Source organism: Aotus nancymaae, unplaced genomic scaffold, assembly GCF_030222135.1.
Source record: "Aotus nancymaae isolate 86718 unplaced genomic scaffold, 86718_ANA_hifiasm-v0.15.2.pri h1tg000014l, whole genome shotgun sequence".
Taxonomy (NCBI): domain Eukaryota; kingdom Metazoa; phylum Chordata; class Mammalia; order Primates; family Aotidae; genus Aotus; species Aotus nancymaae.
The window spans coordinates 82,855,796-82,876,578 of NW_026988425.1; the positions used below are offsets into that span (position 1 = coordinate 82,855,796).

Sequence of the window (20,783 nt, forward strand, 5' to 3'; positions counted from 1 at the left end):
CTTAATGTATTGTGGCCAGTCATACCTCAGCAATAAATAGCTGACTATTTTGGAATAAATCTTATTAGTATTTACCTTACTTAATTCACATGAAATTGCACATCTAAAAGCTGATGAATCTGAATATAACTGGCAACCATACATAATACAAACATATAAGCATTTTGTATACCCTGATAATCGATTTTTGTTAGTGCTTTCAATTTTGAGCAAGAACAGTATTAATCTAGAATAAATATTTTACCATAAAAGCAAAGAAAAATCCTACTGTAGTTGATAATTCTTTTGTTTGGATATTTTCAATGTTCACTTTTATGGGAAGGTTTTTATTGTTTTCATATTTCACATTGAAACTATCAAGGATAGAGATACATGATACAGCTAGCTTAATTGGTAAGAAAAGAATGAATGTGAACAATAATATGCAAGGACGTCCCCCACATGAACTAAACAAGAGAAAATACGACTTTTTATAGAAGAATCTAAGTTTTGCCATAAAAGAAAACAAAAAAAGAAATAGCAGGGAATTTGTAACCCTTCCTCTACCCTCCTACAAAAATTCTGAAACCAAATCACAAGAAACCGCAAGAGAAGGAAAAAAGAAATATCAGAGGATTAGAAGACGTTATTAAAAGAGTTTTTCTCTTGAAAAAATATACTATTTGGAAGCATTGATATCTCTAGTTTTTCTGGTTCTGGAAGCAAGCAAAAAAACCTTTTTGTTTTAAGATCTCAGCATTGAATTTGGGGAGATGATTAATTATACATTTTGATTATAAATTTAAAAGACCATCAATCAAATCATAATATTCTATTTTTAAGTTAAATAGCTTTGCTTTTTATATTGCTACTGATGGAGGTAAAAGCATGCATTTTTTTCACTTTCATTTCTAAAATAGTATGGTAAATGAAAAGCTCTCACAGCACAGTGGAGATTAACCCCAGGATTTCTCCGCAGCAGCAAAAAAAATTGCTCTTTAACAATGTCAACATTTGTCCTAGTACTGACTCTTATAGCTTTTTCTCCAGAGAGGCATGATGTGTATCTTGAAAAGCGTATATTGGTGTCATATGTTTCACTCCTGAATTAACAACCATTCAGAGAAAAGCAAGAATAATTCACAAGGAGAACTCACAATTTTATGTAATGTTTAACGTACTTTCCAGATTCTTAGGTATTATTACACTTTCAATACTGCTTCTCACCTTACTAACCTGATAAAACTGATAGAAATGTATGTCAATTTTTTTTACTATTTAATCTTTGGAGTTATCTAAGGACCAATTAAGGTTGAAAGACATTATGCCTGGACTTCATTAGTTGCTTTGTTACATTTTCTTTTCCTGTCTAAAATACATTATTTACCTGTGGAAAATATTTTAGTAATTGGAGACTAAACAAGCCTCTCTCTTTGCTCCCTCAGTTAAAGAATTTTTATTTCTATGTAACTGTATTGAAACATAATGACTTGTTATACTTTAGTTTCTTTGCAGGTGTTTTGGCTGTTGACGTTTTGCCCCTGTTTATATTCCTTTAACAGGTACCAGAAAATGATGAAATATTTTTGATTCAACTGAAAAGTGTAGAAGGAGGAGCTGAGATTAACACCTCTAGGAATTCAGTTGAGATCATCATTAAGAAAAATGATAGTCCTGTGAGATTCCTTCAGAGTACTTATTTGGTTCCAGAGGAAGACCACATACTCATAATTCCAGTAGTTCGTGGAAAGGACAATAATGGAAATCTAATTGGATCTGATGAATATGAGGTTTCAATCAGTTATGCTATTGTAACTGGGAATTCCACAGCACATGCCCAACAAAATCTGGACTTCATTGATCTTCAGCCAAACACATCTGTTGTTTTTCCACCTTTTATTCATGAATCTCACTTGAAATTTCAAATAGTTGATGACACCATACCAGAGATTTCTGAATCATTTCACATTATATTACTAAAAGATACCTTACAGGGAGATGCTGTGCTAATAAGTCCTTCTGTTGTTCAAGTCACCATTAAGCCAAATGATAAACCTTATGGAGTCCTTTCATTCAACAGTGTCTTGTTTGAAAGGACAGTTATAATTGATGAAGATACAATATCAAGGTATGATTTATTTTAAACACGTTGCTACCATTATTTTAATATGTTTTTCCAAGATTTAAGTTTTGTGGTGTTGGATACAACAATGAACTATTAGAATATGTGTCACTTTCTCTACCATGACTTCACTGTTTTCTTTCTTATTTGGAGTATAATTATGCAAATGATTGATAGTATAGTAGTTTCTGAGGATGCATTCACATATTTACACTTTCATATTAAATACGTTTTTTCCGCCAGTCATGGCGATTCACACCTGTAATCCCAGCACTTTGGCAGGCTTAGGGGGAGGATTGCCTGAGGCCAGGAGTTCGAGACCAGTATGGGCAACAAAGTGAGACCCTGTCCACAAAAAAAATATAAAAAGATTAGCTGAGTGTGGTGGTGTGCACCTGAAGTCCCAGATACTTGGGAGGGCAATGTAGGGGGATTACCTGAGTCCATGAGGTTGAGGTTGTAGTGGGCTCTGATCATGCCATTGTACTTCAGCTTGGGCAAGAGTATGACCCAGTCATAAACAAAACAAAAAGCAAATCAGTTATTCTTTTGTTATATAGATTCTGGTTTTATCAGTGTTTAATTGACAACTTGATATTGGGAAAGCTTATCTCAGGGAAATAAAGTGTACTATGTGACAATATGTATTTCTTTTAAAAAAATTAAGATTTGAAGAAATCACAGTGGTTAGAAATGGTGGCACCCATGGGAATGTCTCTGTGAATTGGGTGTTGACACGGAACAGCAGTGATCCCTCACCAGTAACAGCAGATATCAGACCCAGCTCTGGAATTCTCCATTTTGCACAAGGGCAGATGTTGGCAACCATCCCTCTTACTGTGGTTGATGATGATCTTCCAGAAGAGGCAGAAGCTTATCTACTTCAAATTCTGCCTCACACAATACAAGGAGGTGCAGAAGTGAGCCAGCCAGCAGAGGTATAACTCTTATAATGCTTTATGCCTGTTAATATTTCTGTGCTGTAGAAGAAAGAAAGAATTTGATCACGCATAAAGCTACTTTATGTTTAGTTTGAAGGGACAGGAAAAATAATAGTTTTCTTGCTCAGTATTCCTTCTGAAAATAAATATTTTATCCTCTAAAAAATTCCACAAACTATGATTTTGGAACATTTCCAAATCTGTTTTTGGTTCTTCTTTTACTCCATTATGTACAAGAAGTCATCATTTTTAAACATGAAGTATAAATAAATTTTAAAATTAGAATAGCATGGAAAATACAGAGTTTGATAATCTCAGATGTGAGAATTCTATACTTTAATATTTTATTCCTTCATCTGCAGCTTTTGTTCTACATTCAAGATAGTGATGATGTTTATGGCCTAATAACATTTTTTCCTATGGAAAACCAGAAGATTGAAAGCAGCCCAGGTGAACGATACTTATCTTTGAGTTTTAGAAGACTAGGAGGAACTAAAGGAGATGTGAGGCTGCTTTATTCTGTACTTTACATTCCTGCTGGAGCTGTGGACCCCTTGCAAGCAAAAGATGGCATCTTAAATGTATCAAGGAGAAATGTCCTCATTTTTCCAGAGCAAAAAACTCAAGTCACTACGAAATTACCAATAAGAAATGATGCATTCCTTCAAAATGGGGCTCACTTTCTAGTACAGGTACTTTTATGATTAAAATAATCGTAACTTTGGTTGACCTTCAAGTGTACTAATCTATATGAAAGAATTAACTAAACATTATTTTGCTCTTGTTATTTTGCTGTCATTTGTATTTTGTTACTAAAAGTTATTTAGGGAGTCAGAAGACTGTTCCTGCTCCTAAGGTATATAAGGATAAATAAGACAAGAATTTTTATCAAAGTTAATATTTTAATTAGGTGACCTTAAAAGGACACCAGATGTGAAACACCAGTCATTCAAGTCAGACTGTCATGGATGACATAGTAGAGTAACTTACAAACTATTACAGGGGAGGGTGGGAGAAAGAGAGGCTAACCTTGCTTTGGATTGATTTGGGAAAATATGACATAGGAATAGGATTTGTAGAATAAATATGTTTTCATAATGAATATTGCAAGAAAAATATTTCAGAAATAAAGCAATATGATATATGTATTTTTCTTTTTAGACAGAGTCTTGCTCTGTTGCCCAGGCTGGAGTGCAGTGGCGCGATCTCAGCTCACTGCAACCTCTGCATCCCAGGTTCAAGCGATTCTCCTGCCTCACCCTCCCAAGTAGCTGGGATTACAGGTGTCTGCCACCATGCCCGGCTAATTTTTGTATTTTTAGTAGAGACAGGGTTTCATCATGTTGGCCAGGCTGGTCTCGAACTCCTGACCTCAGATGATCTGTCTGCCTGGGCCTCCCAAAGTGCTGGGATTACAGGCATGACCCACTGCTCCTGGTCCAAGACAAATTTTATAAATACTTTAAAATAATATACTCAAAAATCGATTTCTTTGTCTAGATAGAATCTCTGGGCCTTCAACTATTTAGTAAAGTCCCCATGACATATCCTTCCATTTTATATATTTCATTTCTCAACTTCTGTTAAATATTACTTTTATGGCCAAAGTGTAAAATATCTGTACTCATTTATGATACTATTGTTGTTTTCCACGTGTTGATTGCTTGATACTGAAAATTCAAAATCAATAAAAGGGGCTTATCAAATTTGAATTATGTAAATCAGTTAAATGCAGAATCAGGTAGTGTGAATGGATTGACAAGGAAAGAGCTAAAATCTTATGTTACCATACATTTTGCCAACTGAAGTATATAGCAAATGAAGTATCGTGTTTCACTATGGTTTTGAATCATGCCACATTTAAATATATTTCATGTTTTGCCTAGATTTTATGATGGATTTATTATTCCTTTCTCTGGAGTTTCTCATTGTCTGTTTTCTATATGTCATCTTCACTACATTATTGAGACCTTGCAGCTGTCTTCCTGTGCGTGTTGAATGTTGAGTTTAGCTATACTAACTGCTTTGTATGCTTGTTTCACACCTGTTGTCTGAGATGGTTTTTACTGAACTCCTGAATTTCCTTGATCTCTTGTGTTTCTCTTTTGGGATTATGCTGTAGTTTTGATGTAATATATCTACCCTCAAATACATGTGCTGAAAGTGTATATGTAAGGTAAACTTTTTGAGTCTTTGAGCAGCTGAAATGTGAAATTTTAAACTGACATTGATAGTTTGGCTTGGTAGAAATTTCTAGATTAAAATAATTTCTTCTTTAGAACTTGAACAGTATTGTTGTTAAGCTTCCAGAGTTGCAGATGAGGAATTTGAAGTGAAGGAAATGATTTATTTTTTAGATAACTTGATATTTATCTCTGAAAGCTTTTTGCAACTGTTCCTTGGTGTTCTGAATTTTGTAGGACTGTGTCACAACTTGGTAGGGTGACTGTTTTCAGTTTGAAGACTCCTGCCTTTTTCTAAGCTGAGCCTCCAGGCATACTTGTGCTGTTTGTGTATTTTTCAAGGACTTTTGTTCTGTCCAAGGGACTTAGTGGGTGACCTGTTATGGGGATGTAGGATTTGTTAGTATGTAAGGGGCACCTTTTTGTAATATGCCTACACAGAGGGAGGCATTTGTCCTCTTCCCCAGAGCCCTACACTAATGGCAGTAGATCCTTATCTTCATCTTTACTATTATTATTTTTTGTTTTCTTGCATCTCCTCCAAGTGGGAAGATTTTCATGTAATGTGTGTTCTGTCTGTGAGGATGACTCACTCTCTGGAGGACCCTTGGATTTTTCTTGAAGTGATAGGCCTATGGAACATGGCTGTATTCACAATTGCATCTGGTTTGTCCTGTGGCTTGTGGATGCCAGGGAGTCTGGATCTGTGAAGCTAAATGCTGCAATGGCCAAGCACATGACTGGGTCCCTTGTGAGAATTAAGTTAAAACAACTAGAATGCTGCCTCCAGAACACATTTAGAGATATATTTAGAAATTAAAAATAACACCAAAACAAAAAAAATCTGGCTTTATACAACAAAATGACATAATTAGTTTGCTTTTAAAAATTGATTTTATTAATATGTAAATGCATCCTGATTTTACCAGTTCACACTTAGGGAAGCGTTTCCCAAATTTCAAGACTCTCTGGGATACAATTTGTTGAGTGGAGTTTCAGAATTTAATGGAATTTTTTGATGTGAGCACTTGTTTGTCTTCTCTGCTGTCAGTGTCCTCAGGTTTCAGTATTTCAGAACATTCTCATAAGTATATGTTTAAGGGTTTTTTGGGATTTTTTTTGGTGCCTACCATTCTCCTTTCTGTTTGTCTCCAGTCTTGCATAATCTACAACTCATACAAGAACCAGATTATTAAAACAAGTGGAATGAGGCAAAGATTTTACACAGTTGCTTTTGCTTTCATGGATGCCTGGGCATTCTGGCATATCTAGAGTAGTTGCAGTGATGTGATAAGAGTTTGAGAATTGATGATGCAAAAATGTTAGGGAGTTACAGAGAACGTTTTTGTTGTCATTCTAGCTTTCTAATTTCTTTTCTCATAATGCCTCCAAACTAGTCTTTACTGTGGATAGAGACCCTTATATCTGTGCTAATATCAGTATCCTCTGTTAAACTTTTAATGTTTTGAAAAGGTCCAGTATTTCTATCTAAGTAGCGACAGAGAATTCTTGTATAAGCACATCCTTATTAGAAACTTTCTACAAGTCAGATATTATCTTAGCTACTCGGCTTCAGTGTTCTATATAAACATACAGAATTAATTTTTTGATGACCCTTGAAAACTAGAAAAAAGTTGGAGGAGGATGTAATTAATATCTGATTTTTGGTGATCCTGGGTTGGAAAGTTGCACCACTAATTTCACACTCAATTCTTTATATATATCTCTCAATATAGTTAAAACACAAAGGTCTTACAGCGCAGTTAATTTAACACTTGTTTGGGGGAACAAGGCATTATTAGTCACTGACACAATTCATTGAGGTTCAAAACAGCTGTAGGTTCTGGAAGGCTGGTTGGAATAAGAGGTTTGTGTATTTTGCATAGTACATAATGGGTGAGCAACTCAAGAATAGGAAGCCTCAGCCTCTGCCTGCAAAGTTGAATGAAACTAAAGAAAGGAGAATTCTTTGGTCGCTCCTCATTCTTTAGTAACCCTCTCAGCTAAATACATTACTCTGAGATGCAGCTTTTGGCAAGCATGGGGCTACTAATGTGCTGTCCCAGTGGCAAACTCTCTGAAAGTAAAGAACGATTCTTTATGAATGAATAGAGCAATTTGATTTAGCAGATGGAACCCAGACAAAAAAAGGCTTATAGGCTAGGAAATAAGCCATGTACAATTAGCATCATCTTTTCCATCAGTTCACTTCATAACCATCTATATTTTCTATTTTTCAAAAATGCTATAGGATTAATTATGTAACTTTTTTGATAAATGTAGGGAAATATTATTTATATTTTTCTTTCTTTTTAGAAAGCTTTCAGTAAAAATTTATTTTTTTTTTCTTGACGTTTAACACAGTATTATCAGGTTAGCTCTTTTTGAATATAAAGCAATGAGAATGTTCATTCACAAATATGTGCTAACTCATACATGACCAGTGTATTTTAGAAATATCTTTGCCTTATATTAATGCACAACATTATATTTATATACCATTGAAATATTTGTATTTTATTTATCTTTGTGCTATTTTGTATGATAAATAAATATGTGTGTGTATATATATTCCTTTTCTCTAGAAAGAATGACAGTTATATAACTTTAACTATTTATCTTTACATTTTATTTACATTGTAAAGTAAATGCAGTATACTAAAGATCACAGTTTATTTGGCTTCATCCATATGCCAATATTTGACAAAATTTATCAATCTAATTTTTTTCTTTTATTCAAATGAATATTTACCAAACCAAAATTGTTCATGTCTTTCTCCAGTATATGATTTTTAAAGCAAAATGTGTGACATTTAAAAAAGACCTTTACTTTTACTCATTAAAATGTACTATTCATCACAAAGTAGAAGGGAAATCAGTACCAGTCCTGTCCACTTGCGGAAAATCAATTTAAATCGCAGGTTTAATGGTGGTTACTTAGTGTCGTCACTTCAACATTATAAAGCCTAACAGAGAGTTCTAAAGAGTGGGAGAGACAGGTTTTATTAAGTTAAAAATTGACTCTTATTTTAATAACTTAAAATCCCTATTGTCTTTGCAGTCCTGTAATGATTACCTATTCCTGCACTCTTGAAGTGAACACTGAGAGCATTGAGAAGTTAGATTTTGAAAAGTTGAAATATTTAAGATGTTGAATGTTTGTGATTTATCAGAATTCACATAGAGCTCAGATTGTGTAGAAGGGAGGAATTAACAAATATTTATTGTGAAGCTGCTGCAGTTTCAAGTCTATGTCAAGTCCGTGTCATGTATTGGGAAAATGCTGAAAAGGACACAGACTCACAAGAGCTCTACAGATGTGTTGGAAAGTAAAAATCTGGAATACATCAAATGATCATAAACCAGCAATTTGTAAAATCTATAACTACAGGGACACTATATGTTATGCATGCATGTTACACATTGCAGTTCTTTAAATATAAAGATGCATGAAGTTATAAATGGAGTTCTGAGTGGTCTTCTGATACTGGATTTTGTCTGGAGGAGAATGGAAATGGGTGATGATTGGAAGTGTGGGTCAGTGGAAGACAGGAAGGTGATACGGACAACTTTCTGATATTTTGCTTTAAGGACGAGGTAGTTAGATGTAGGTTGCAAGGAGGAATAGCAGGTGGTGGCACTGGTGATGATACCAGTGAAGGGGGCATGGAAAAGAGAGAGTGATTTCTGTTTTGGACATTGTATATGTAAGGTGTTTGTGTGACATTTATATGATGTCTGGTGGCAGTTGGTTATAATGATTTGGAATTAGAGGGAGAGATGCAGAGATTATTAAGGAGAGGGCATAAAATTATAAGATAAAGGAGTTAGGCAGACCCCTGGGGAATAATAAAAATTGAGGGGCAGAAAGAGCTCCAGAGGCCAGCGAAGGGATGGTGAATTAAGGAGGAGGAGAATAACGTTGCCAAGTTATTGGTGACCTCTACCTATGCTTACTTTGTCGCCCCATGCTGTTAAACCTTTAAAAAAATTTACTCTTCTATCAATTCTTATTACTTTTTGTTTATTTTTTTATTATAGTTGGAAACTGTAGAGCTGGTGAACGTAATTCCCCCAATCCCACCCATAAGCCCTAGATTTGGGGAAATCTGCAATATTTCTTTACTGGTTACTCCAGCCATTGCAAATGGAGAAATTGGCTTTCTTAGCAATCTTCCAATTATTTTGCATGAACCAGAAGATTTTGCTGCTGAAGTGGTAAGTAGGCTCTTTCTTACTGATGGGGCCTAAAATAGGATTAGCATATAGGGTTAACAGATCTTAAAAAGCTTCTTGGTGTACAACAAGCTTTCCATATGTCATTTGACATAGGTAACTAATGAGTATGTGATTTTTCCATCATTTTTTTGCAATATTAGATAGAATGAAATTGGAGTTAATTGCTCACAGTTAGTGTAGGATATTTTGATGTGACAGCTTTCAGTTAGTTCTGTGACATTCGATACAGTGGGCGAAACATAAACTTTTTTTTCTTTTTTTTTTTGAGAGAAGATTTCACTCTGTCACCCAGGCTGTGCAGTGGTGCGATCTTGGCTCACTGCAACCTCCACCCCAGGCTCAATTGAACCTCCCACCTCAGCCTCCCCAGTTGCTGAGACTACAGGTGTGTGCCACCACTCCCAGCTATTTTTTTTTTTTTTTTGGTATTTTTAGTAAAGATGGATGTTTTGTCATGTTGCCCAGTTTGGTCCCCAACTCCTGAGCTCAAGTGGTCCACCTCCCTTGGCCTCCCAAAGTGATAGGATTATAGGTGTGAGCCATCGTGCCTGGGCTATAAACCTTTTTTTTTCTTAATAGCCAAGATGTGGTACCACAGATGTGCTTGACGTACTCCATTTCTGAGCATTCCATATGCTTGGGTTGGAGTGAGGTGGCCGGCTTGGGTGTTATACTTGATGGATGGTGGAAATGATGGTGGTAAAGTTGTGGAATGCTAAATCTTAAGAATTTTTAATTTTATATATTTGTACAGTATATATACATTTTTACATATAGACATATAAAAAATTCACATACACAGCACCCCATCCCTCCCCTTGCCCCGACTACTACATATCCTGGTTGAATTTTTCCCAAGCTTCCGTCTATTTAGGGATGGCTCTTCCTTCAGCCTTACGGTTGCCTGAGTCATAGTCTGTCCCTGAGACCTTCTCCAAGTCCCCCACACTTAAATTTGATTTAAACCGAGTTGAGGTTTAGATCAGAAAGGAGGAGAGTTTTTGTTATCAAAGCATTATATTAAAATATGGTGACCTCAATTTCCGTTGTATATTAGCTTCTATAAATGGACAGAGAAGTTTCATTTTTCAAGATGGTTTTGATTTTTCATGTTTTTTTCTGAATACACTCTTGTCTAAAGGTTAGTTTGCTCTCAAAGAGTGTATTGCTTTTATTTATCTTAGAAAGCTGTAAATTTACCATTTCATATTTTTTCCTTAAGGAAAACTAGCTTTTAGGCAGTTTTGGGCTCCTTGAACCTGCATTCTTCCCCTCTTGGGAAACAGCAGAAAAACTAGGAGTTTTCCTTTGTTTGTTCAGATACAGCCTGGACAATGCCCACTCCCTCAAGGTGATTTAGGACCCAGCCCTCTTCTTTTGTCTTCCCTAAGAATCTTTCCTCACTAGTTTCAGGTTCTGACCATTGTAAGTTGAAGTAGCAGAATGATTAATGGTGAAATTTCTTTTTTTTTTTTTTTACAAGATGAGTTTAAAGGGCAAATTGAAAAAAAAAAAAGAGGATACTCCTCTTTTAGGAGCATAAAAAGAATAGTATAATCTACCATTAAATATTCCTTTATATTCTTGTTTTGAAAAAACTTCATCATAATCTATAGTGATCCTTTTATTATATATTTAAGTGTACTGACCTTGATAGAAACTACCAAATAGTTTGTTTCAGAATTATTATGATAGCTTCCATTTATTTAGCTTTATACTGTAGAGAGGCACTGTTCTAGATACTTTACTTAAACAATTCCTAATCATCACCACAAACTTGCAAAATAGGAAATCATTAGCTTTATTTCATATGAGAAAATTGGGATCAGAGAAGTTAGGTAACTTGCTCAAGGTAATCCACAGTCACAATAAAGTATCTATTTTTTTTTCTATGGTATTTGTCCTATTGGTTAGAAACATTTTTAAAAAAAATTTGCCCCCATCACTTAGGATGTATTTTACATGACATATAGTTTTCCAGTTTTAATCACTGGAGTTTATTTTTCAGTTTATATTGTGATAGCAAATTCTATTTTCAGAGAACCTCTAATGGAAATTTATTCTTTAGGAAGATTACTCAATGTTTTTCACAATTCTTTGACTTTTAAAATATTTGTCTTTTATTAAGACAAATCCAGATTAGACACATTTTTGGGTGAGGGTAATTTTGTATATAAATTTGATTAGCAAAAATTAATACAAATATGCCTAAGTTTATTTTCATGCTTAGAGGATTGTTTGGTTGAGTTTTAATGCATTTAATAGTTCACTTCTCTATATAGAGTACATATGTTCACACACTAATATATGTACAAACTAATAGCAATAGCAAAGCTTATATAATTTGTGAGCATGTATTTTGGAAGAAATTGTCCTGTTCTTTTCTTTTTATAAGGTATACATACCCTTACATCGGGATGGAACTGATGGCCAGGCTACTGTCTACTGGAGTTTGAAGCCCTCTGGCTTTAATTCAAAATCAGTGACCGCAGATGATATAGGTCCCTTTAATGGTTCTGTTTTGTTTTTATCTGGGCAAAGTGACACAACAATCAACATTACTGTCAAAGGCGATGACATACCGGAAATGAATGAAACTGTAACACTTTCTCTAGACAGGTAATAACCCATTTAGGTAATATTTAGTAGCATGTATGTTTGAGTTCTCTTCAATAACTTTGATTTTTGTTTTATTCTTTTTTTCTATATAAAGTTAAAAAAATCAAGCAAATACTGGCCTTCAGACTTTTTTATTGTTTATTGATGGCTTCTGATTAGACTATGAGTATAATTATATCCTTCAGTGAATTTTTACCGTGCTATTCCTTGTGAAGAAGCACTACAGAGAGAATTTATGGAAGGTATCAGATAAATATGAAATGTAGCTAATATTTTGTTATATTAAAAGAAAAAGCCCCAGCAAATCTAAAATGTTAGGTTAAGCAAACAGTTCTGCTGGCTTTATGCTCAACAGAAAAGAAGATTAGAGCTTGGAAGTAAAAAGAAAACATTAATCTTCATATAATGAAATTCTGTTTTTTACACAGAACTTAAACATTGATTTTATGACCATTTTCTAAAGAATCAAAAAATTTAAGAGGTACCTTTTTAGTAATAAATAATAAGAATTGACTTAGCATTTATCAGTGGGTAATTTATATTAAGAAAATTTCACAATCTCTCAAAGAGCTTTTTTTTCCCAGTAATTCAGAAAATTCTCTATAAATATATAAAATACTGTGTTTAATGATTTTAAGAAATCAGAATCAGTCTTCTCTCTAACACAAATCTCTTTATATGAAAGTCGATTCATATTAGAGAAGATTACTGTGACTTGAGGGCTTTGTGCAATTCATATTTAGAAACAATAAAATTCACAGATAAATTTAAGGAACATTTTGTGTTATATTATTCAGGACTAAAGTAGTAAAAGTTATTTTATATAATCCCTGAATCTCTTTATGTCACCATCTTTTAGGTTTTTCTTTGTAGGTGTTTTGTCTAAATACATTTAAAAACAATCTGATGAGTAACTGATTTTTATTTTTATGTGAAAGAAAAATATGGAATGTGGATAACAAATTATTGAATGTCCACTGTTCCTTTTGCTTTCTTTCAAAACCACATTGTGTTTACTTCTTTTTCTTACATAAAGTGTAAAACAAAACAACCATAATACCAAGCAAACAAAAACACCCCAAAGCAAAAACCAATTTACAACACACACACACACACACACACACACACACACACACACACAGGCTAGATGATGTGGTTTTAATATATGTTTTAGACTTAAATCTTAAGAAAAGGTATTTCATACAATCAAAAATCAGTAAAATCTAATGAAAATTGGAAATTATTTTTTTTCATTTTTGTCTTTTTTCATTAAGTAAAGCATTAAGTCTAAGCATTCAGTGGACAATCTTGAAAACAACTAAAGAAAAAGAAGCAGTGATTATAAACCAATGCTGTAGTAATCCATAGAAACTTTGTTAGCTGACAGTTTGTACTCTCAACTAAATGTTTAAAGAATTATTTAGATTATCCATCTGCAAATTGATAGTGACTATTCTTTATATTCTTTCGAAATATTAATTTTTAAATCTTATCATGTAAACATTTTAAATTAAGTATAATTTTTAAGGGTTTCTTTTGTTCTTACTTTTTTTTCTGTCTCCTATGGGTAAAAATAGTATGCAAGGAAGTACAAATCATAAGGTAGAAAATTTCAGAAATTATTGGTTCTTTTCAAATAGAGAAAATTAATTCAAATGTATATTTAAATGTTTTAATTTGATTAGTAATTGGTGCATACTTGCATTATCTCAATTGTGTGTGAACAAGAATGAGCAAATTTGAGTGTTCAGACACATTTAGTTACGTAAAATAAAATCTAGATAGCATATTTTATCAAAAACTCCCTCTTAATTTTGCAAATTTTTAACAAAGTTTGAGTGAAAGAATAAATGAATGCTACTGTGATTACAGTAAACCACAATATTGCAATAAAATAGTTAACAATTTATTGTGATAACAGTTTATAATTTTCTCTCAATGTCAAATCCAAGTTCAAATTCTCTGTATTTCAACTAACTTTAGACAAAAGTTGCCCTGGTACTAAAAAAATTGTGGTGGTTTCAAATACCATGCTGGGTAAAACTATTCTATTTATTTTCCTCAAATCACAAACAATTTCATTATGCCAGTTTATTTCAGATAATTTGGATATATGTGGTATATAACCCTGTATTTATAAATGATACATTTGACTTTAAAAATGAAGCTCTAGGGCTCTACATTTTGACATGTTCTTTCAAGGCTATCTGAAAGTGAAAAACAATGGGGATTTGGAAAAGTGTTTTGGTTTCCTGATGCAAAGTTGTATTTAAGTAATATTTGGCATAATTAAATGATATAATTATATGGCTTCTTCAGTATATTCCTGTGCAAATGATATAAGGTATAGATTTCTCTAGTAACAGAGTTCTGTTTTTTCTAACTCAAAGAACAACTGGCTTTAGATCTGAGCCTAGAAGTTTTTATTTTTTTTTAAACCTAATTAAAGCTACTAAGTAATTATAAGCAGGGCTGAATGAAATTTGTTCAGCTGCTGCGGTTTGTGAGCCTGTACAGTGCTTGGCAGGCAGAAGCGCCTTGGAGGAGGCCTGGAAAGGAATGTCTTGAATGGGTCTTGACATGCTAGCTAGCCATGGGGTCTTCTTCCATAAGTGGGAACTGCTGAACCTCTTGCTAGTATTTGTCAATAGCAAAGAATTCAGGGTGCAGAGTTCCCATAAAAGGAACATTACTAGCTCTTGGGAAAAAAAGGAAGGCTTTCTTTAGCTTTATTTTTCTCTTGCCATTCTAAATTTCTAGTATTAGTGAGATTTTGGCAAATGATACCCTGCCTCCTTTTCCCCCCTCCCACACTTCTTTCTGTGTTGACAGGGTAGAAACTGAAAGGTTTGTCGTGTATTTTGGGTAAGTGTACAAAATAATACCTTGTTTTTGGTGATTTAGTATTTTGTTTTGCAAGTGATCATTTTTGAACAAAGCTGCTCTTCTGCATGATTACAGGTCTTGGGAAATTTTGCTTGTCCACCTGGATGTGCATGCCTTGTGTGCAGTTTCATTTTCTAATGATAAGAGGAGTTTACACAGTTATTTATTTTTGGTCCTAAGAGTTTTGCACTGTGAATGCATTTAAAGTATTTGTCAAGAAGTTTGACAAATAGTGCAATCACATTTAGAGGATCTTAAAATTAACTTTCCTTGTAGGTACACATAACCTCAAGAATAATTATTGTGCTGTACTTCTGAAATTTTTATCCAACATCTTTTATGAATCTTGTAGCTTGTTTAACAGAGAATTAGCAATCAATTATCTGAATGGTTTCATTGGTTTTCTGAGTACATCTAAGATACAATTTCTTGCTTATATCTCAGAGCTGTATACAGAACTTTTCAGAATTTGCATTTCACATAAGGGTAGTATATTTTAAGTAAGTGTAAAAATAAATTTGTTAATGTTCAGAATGGATTTTTATATTTTGCATTCTGATTCAGTTTTTTGTTTCCTAGCTTATGTGGATATAAAAAATTTTAATTAATGAGGCTATTGATGTAAATGATGGACAAATTTGCTATGAAAATCATATGATTCTTTTAACAATATAAAATGACTCTCCTATTATTTAGACTCTCTCTTCTGTGGCTACTAGCATGCTAGATATTATCAGATTTCTAAAAACTGGGAAGGATTGTTAATTCAGATTCTCTGTTAAATAGGAAGTGAACTTTTTTTTCCTATATATTTCTACATATGAATTGTGGTTTCGTTGTGATTTGAAGTCTGAGCATGAGTACATTTTTGGTTCAATAGGAGGTGACATTTGGAAAGGTTTAGAGCAGCTTGCAGGATTGATAATTCTTAAGAGCCTTCTGGCTTTTAAACCCTCAGAGCCTTGCAGTCCAAGTCCCTTTGATCATTCTAATTATGTTCTGAACGTTAAAACCAGAAATTAAAAAAAAACATATTGTTTTAATATGTTTTTGGAGATATGTAGGAATTGGTATAACATGTCGTGCATCTCAGATCTATTCTATTCTTTTTTTTCTTATATGTCCTACATTTTCTTTTATACTAGAAGAAAAAAAGCACGGGTTTAAAATTAAAGAGAATAGAAGGCATTTGAAACCATAACGTAGTCCTAAAATATAATCATAATTGTGTTTATTTCTTTTATCAGCATGGCTTGCTTTAGTCCATTTAGTTATCTAGCTATTACGTGCTCTATTCAATTAGTATAATCTTATGTAATGAGTTTAAAAAATAAATTCAAGTGTATGTAAAATCGAAACAATTATGTTTTATGATATCTTCTAGCTACATGTTACAAATTAAATTTTTCTAAAACTGGGATCAAATCTGCAAATTTTGATACTTTATATAAATAAAATATATTGAGAACCTTTGGTTACAATATTCTTGGTGTACATATGTAGTGTTTAGTTTTTGTCAAATAAAAAAGATGTAGTGAATTCAGAAAGAGAAGTTCTTTCATAACTGTTATGAGTAAAACTGTTTTGATTTTAAATGATTTCAACACACGTAAATTCATAGAAGGTCTAATTCCTAATAGCCTTCCTTTTCATTATCTAGAAGAGTCGTAAATTCTGCTTTAAAAACCTGCAAAATTCAGAAGTAAGCCTGTAAGTAGTGGGTGCCATTTTTTCCTCTGACTTCTCTAGGGTTAATGTGGAAAATCAAGTGCTGAAATCTGGATATACTAGCCGTGACCTAATTATTTTGGAAAATGATGACCCTGGGGGAGTTTTTGAATTTTCTCCTGCTTCCAGAGGACCCTATGTTATAAAAGTAAGTATGAAAAAAACTTCCATTTATTCCCTGCTCACAATTTCAGAAGAATGATCTCAAAGGATTTCAACTTTTGTGGATTTTTTTAAAGGAAGGAGAATCTGTAGAGCTCCATATCATCCGATCGAGGGGGTCCCTTGTTAAGCAGTTTCTACACTACCGAGTAGAGCCAAGAGATAGCAATGAATTCTATGGAAACACAGGAGTGCTAGAATTTAAACCTGGAGAAAGGGAGATAGTGATCACCTTACTAGCAAGATTGGATGGGATACCAGAGGTATGGGATTTTATTTTTTCTTTGTATTTCTCTGTAAGATTGATAGTATTTGGTATATTATGAATATAAATATTTTGAACATTGGCAAGGAGACAGGAAAGAGGTGGGCAAGAAAAGATTGAGAAGTACATAGATTTGGAAAATTTTTAACAAAAGGTTAAAAAATGAAGACTCATTCAAATTAAAATAGTGTACTTTTGTCCCACATAAAAAAATACCAAACAATTTTAGACTTTCAGTGTATGATCAGTTTTCATCTCCTTTTAGCTTTATTCATGTTAAGGCTCCCTTTAGGTAATATGTATTGACTGAACTTTTAATCATGTGGTTTTAAACTGAAGAAATTCTGCTATAGAATTACTTTGTTGAAAAAAAGAAATTTGAGTTTTATATTAATGGAACCAAATATAGTTCCATTATGCTTACCAATGCATGTGTAGCTCTTAATTTTATTTTATTCACTCTTGTAAATTTAAATGACTAGATCATCAGTGATAACATTCAGTTTTCTTATCATTTTAGAGTAATATCATTGTTTCTCTCTGTCTCTTTTTGGACAATGTATACATATTTTTGGTGTCTCTCTTAATTGACAGGGGAATGTTAATTTTTAAAGGAATAATATCACCTCTTTTGTCGTTTTAGTGAGTTATACATTTCTGAAAATTTGAGTATATAATATTCTTGAATATTTTTTTAAAATTAGTTTTGAAAATGTCAACTTTATAATTTCCCCACTTTTGACACATTCATTTCAGTTGGATGAACACTACTGGGTAGTCCTCAGCAGCCATGGAGAACGGGAAAGCAAGTTGGGAAGTGCTACCATTGTCAATATAACGATTCTGAAAAATGATGATCCTCATGGGATTATAGAATTTGTTTCTGATGATCTAATTGTGATGATAAATGAAAGCAAAGGAGATGATATCTATAGTGGTAATTTATTCTGTATCCTATATTGTATTTCTGTTTACTGAAGAAGAAATATATATATTTTTTAGTTATTTCTTTATTAGCTAGTTATTTCCAGTTGCTCACCCTGCCTTAGAAATTCTACACAGTGAAGAGTTTTTTTTAGAGTCATATTTAGGATCATGATTTATATTTCTTACATAGTATTGTGATGATACTGATGACTTCAGTTATATTTTGATACTAATTAAGCATCTGCAGTGCAACTCAAACACTTAAGCACAAGTCCATCCAAATAGGGAGAACCTTAAAACTAAGAACTATTGCTAGGGAACTATTGAGGTGACAGAAAATGATAAACATTTTATTTTTAGAGCAGTGTCTGTCTGGGTAAGGAAACCACACTTGAGCTGGCAGCTTTCTGTAACTGCTTTTAGCAGATATTCTTACAGGACTTTATGATAGGTGTGCCTAATTCATTATCATTCTGTTTCCCATGCCGACTGACTTCTAAAATCCCAAACTAGAAAAGATTGAGTCCATTTATTCTATTAATTATATACCTACAGAGGGAGGAACAGGCTAATATATTTTTATATGTACCTTAAAAGCTGTCTTAAGCAAATAGTTGGCTTTGATTAAAAAGAGGTGTTGTTTGTATTTTTGTTTATTTGACCAATTTCTTTACTCATCATTTTAAAGTTTAGTATGTATTCATATATATTAAGTATGTTTCTATTTTGCAGCTGTTTATAATGTAGTAAGAAATCAAGGCAACTTTGGTGATGTTAGTGTATCATGGGTGGTTAGTCCAGACTTTACGCAAGATGTATTTCCCATGCAAGGGACTATTGTCTTTGGAGATAAGGAATTTTCAAAAAATATCACCATTTACTCCCTTCCAGATGAGGTAAATGTTACATATAACTTTCTGCCTTACTTGTGGTAGTTGCTCAATAATAATTTTTTTATTAAATAATTAAACATCTGGTAGTATATTTTGTGATAAAAGTTTGTGATAAAGAACTCAGGTGTGACAGTGTCTGACCATAAGCCAAAACAGCAGTATTATTTTTTGGTTTCTCTGAAGGCATGTTGAACTCTAGAACTGACAGTGGTCAGTGGCATTGCTCGTGTATCCAGTATCAGGGATTCTTAGTTGTGGAAGAGGTGAAGCCTCGGCTTGTATTTAGTCCCTTTGAAGGCAAGGCTATCTATCAAGTGTTCTATGGTTCAATCTCAGCATCAAGACATGGGGCCATATGAGTCATAGACCAAACATGGTGTTTTCTCTTTTTGATAGTAAAGAGAAAGATCTTAGTAACAACAGGAAGTGAACCTTTCTGAGGAGAGCAGCACTTAGAACAGCTATGGAGGCTGGTCGCCTTTCCCTCAGACCCATTCCTCAAGAGACAAAATTCTAATACCTTTCTGTTTTGTTTGGGGGAGGACACCAGTTCGGAGGGATGAAGTGAAAAATAAACTGTTCACCTGGGGATCCATTTAGGCTCAGAAATGTGGGGAATCAAATCTTGTTAGGGCATGGAGTAAGGCCTGTATGACCTATGCAGGTGAAACTTTAGTAAGCTTTGTAAGAGGCCTTGTGAACTGGCTGAGCTTTAGTTACTATGACAAACTCTGCTCTAAAGTGTTCAAAAAGTTATTTTTATGTTTCATCTTAAAAATCAACATGTTTCCCATTTTCCTACGGAAATAATATAACCTCTGTGGTATATCTGTTTTTAGCTTATGTAAGGCAAAGTATCTATATTTCCGTTAAATTTCATAGTCTAAAATAAAGTGGCTGTTTGTATGAATGCAGATGAAAATAGTTTTCGGGGTGGTCTGAGTTTTATCTGAATATGTTAGGGAAGGTTTTGCCTCAGAAAAGGAAATGAATAATAGTAGTATTAATGGTGCTTTTTTAAAAAACCTCAATAATTTAAGAATATATAATGTAATTTATATGTATAAGTCACCTGACTTAAAACATGTAACATTTTCCAAAGATTCCAGAAGAAATGGAAGAATTCACCATTATCCTACTGAATGCCACTGGAGGAGCTAAAGTGGGAAACAGAACAACTGCAACTCTGAGGATTAGAAGAAATGATGACCCTATTTATTTTGCAGGTGGTATTGCTATCTTACTTGAATGAGCTTACATATTTCTTAAGCAGTATATATATATGTGTATATATACACACACACACATATATAGCAATTTTTTTCACTGAACATTTTCAATAAAGCGCAATTGATGCTTGTTTAAATAGGATTTTATGATTCATTCGAGGGTTATTTAATCTATTCGAAGTTTTAACAAATACTTTTAAAAAATTTCTGAAGCAAAGGAAAATAAGTACTGTTTTGTTATCATTTTCCCCCTTTCACATTTCTGAGTATTTTTTTTCTTTTGTGCAGAAAATAACACTTCTCCATGTGATTCTTCTAATACACAGTCTAGCTGGTTCAGGGCTAGATTATGTATTAGAAGGACCTGAGTATTGTGCCTAATGGATGGCCATGTACTATAATAACTAATCTTTAATGGAAATATTAATTAAAGTTTTTTCATTTTGCCACTTTAACGCTTTATTTAGAGCTGTCTTTTGCTACCCGAAGCATCTTTTAGTTTTGTTTATGAAACGTTTATGTCTAATTCTTTCTTGAATCCTTTTTGTCATCTATACATAGGTTAATTTACTGAATGCAGGATTATTTTAAACCTTTTATATTTTATTGA

At 33.3% G+C, this 20,783-nt stretch overlaps 1 protein-coding gene across 1 annotated transcript in view; it reads left to right on the top strand.

The window, feature by feature from the left end:
* The window catches only part of ADGRV1 (adhesion G protein-coupled receptor V1), a 556,842-nt gene that overhangs the window by 52,728 nt on the left and 483,331 nt on the right, over positions 1-20,783 (top strand). Inside the window, exons 7-16 of the mRNA XM_064376126.1 lie at positions 1,542-2,107; positions 2,769-3,039; positions 3,405-3,734; positions 9,267-9,443; positions 11,860-12,083; positions 16,719-16,845; positions 16,937-17,122; positions 17,881-18,061; positions 18,784-18,947; positions 20,047-20,170. Coding sequence (XP_064232196.1) covers positions 1,542-2,107; positions 2,769-3,039; positions 3,405-3,734; positions 9,267-9,443; positions 11,860-12,083; positions 16,719-16,845; positions 16,937-17,122; positions 17,881-18,061; positions 18,784-18,947; positions 20,047-20,170 — 2,350 coding nt within the window. The remainder of the gene's footprint in view (positions 1-1,541; positions 2,108-2,768; positions 3,040-3,404; positions 3,735-9,266; positions 9,444-11,859; positions 12,084-16,718; positions 16,846-16,936; positions 17,123-17,880; positions 18,062-18,783; positions 18,948-20,046; positions 20,171-20,783) is intronic.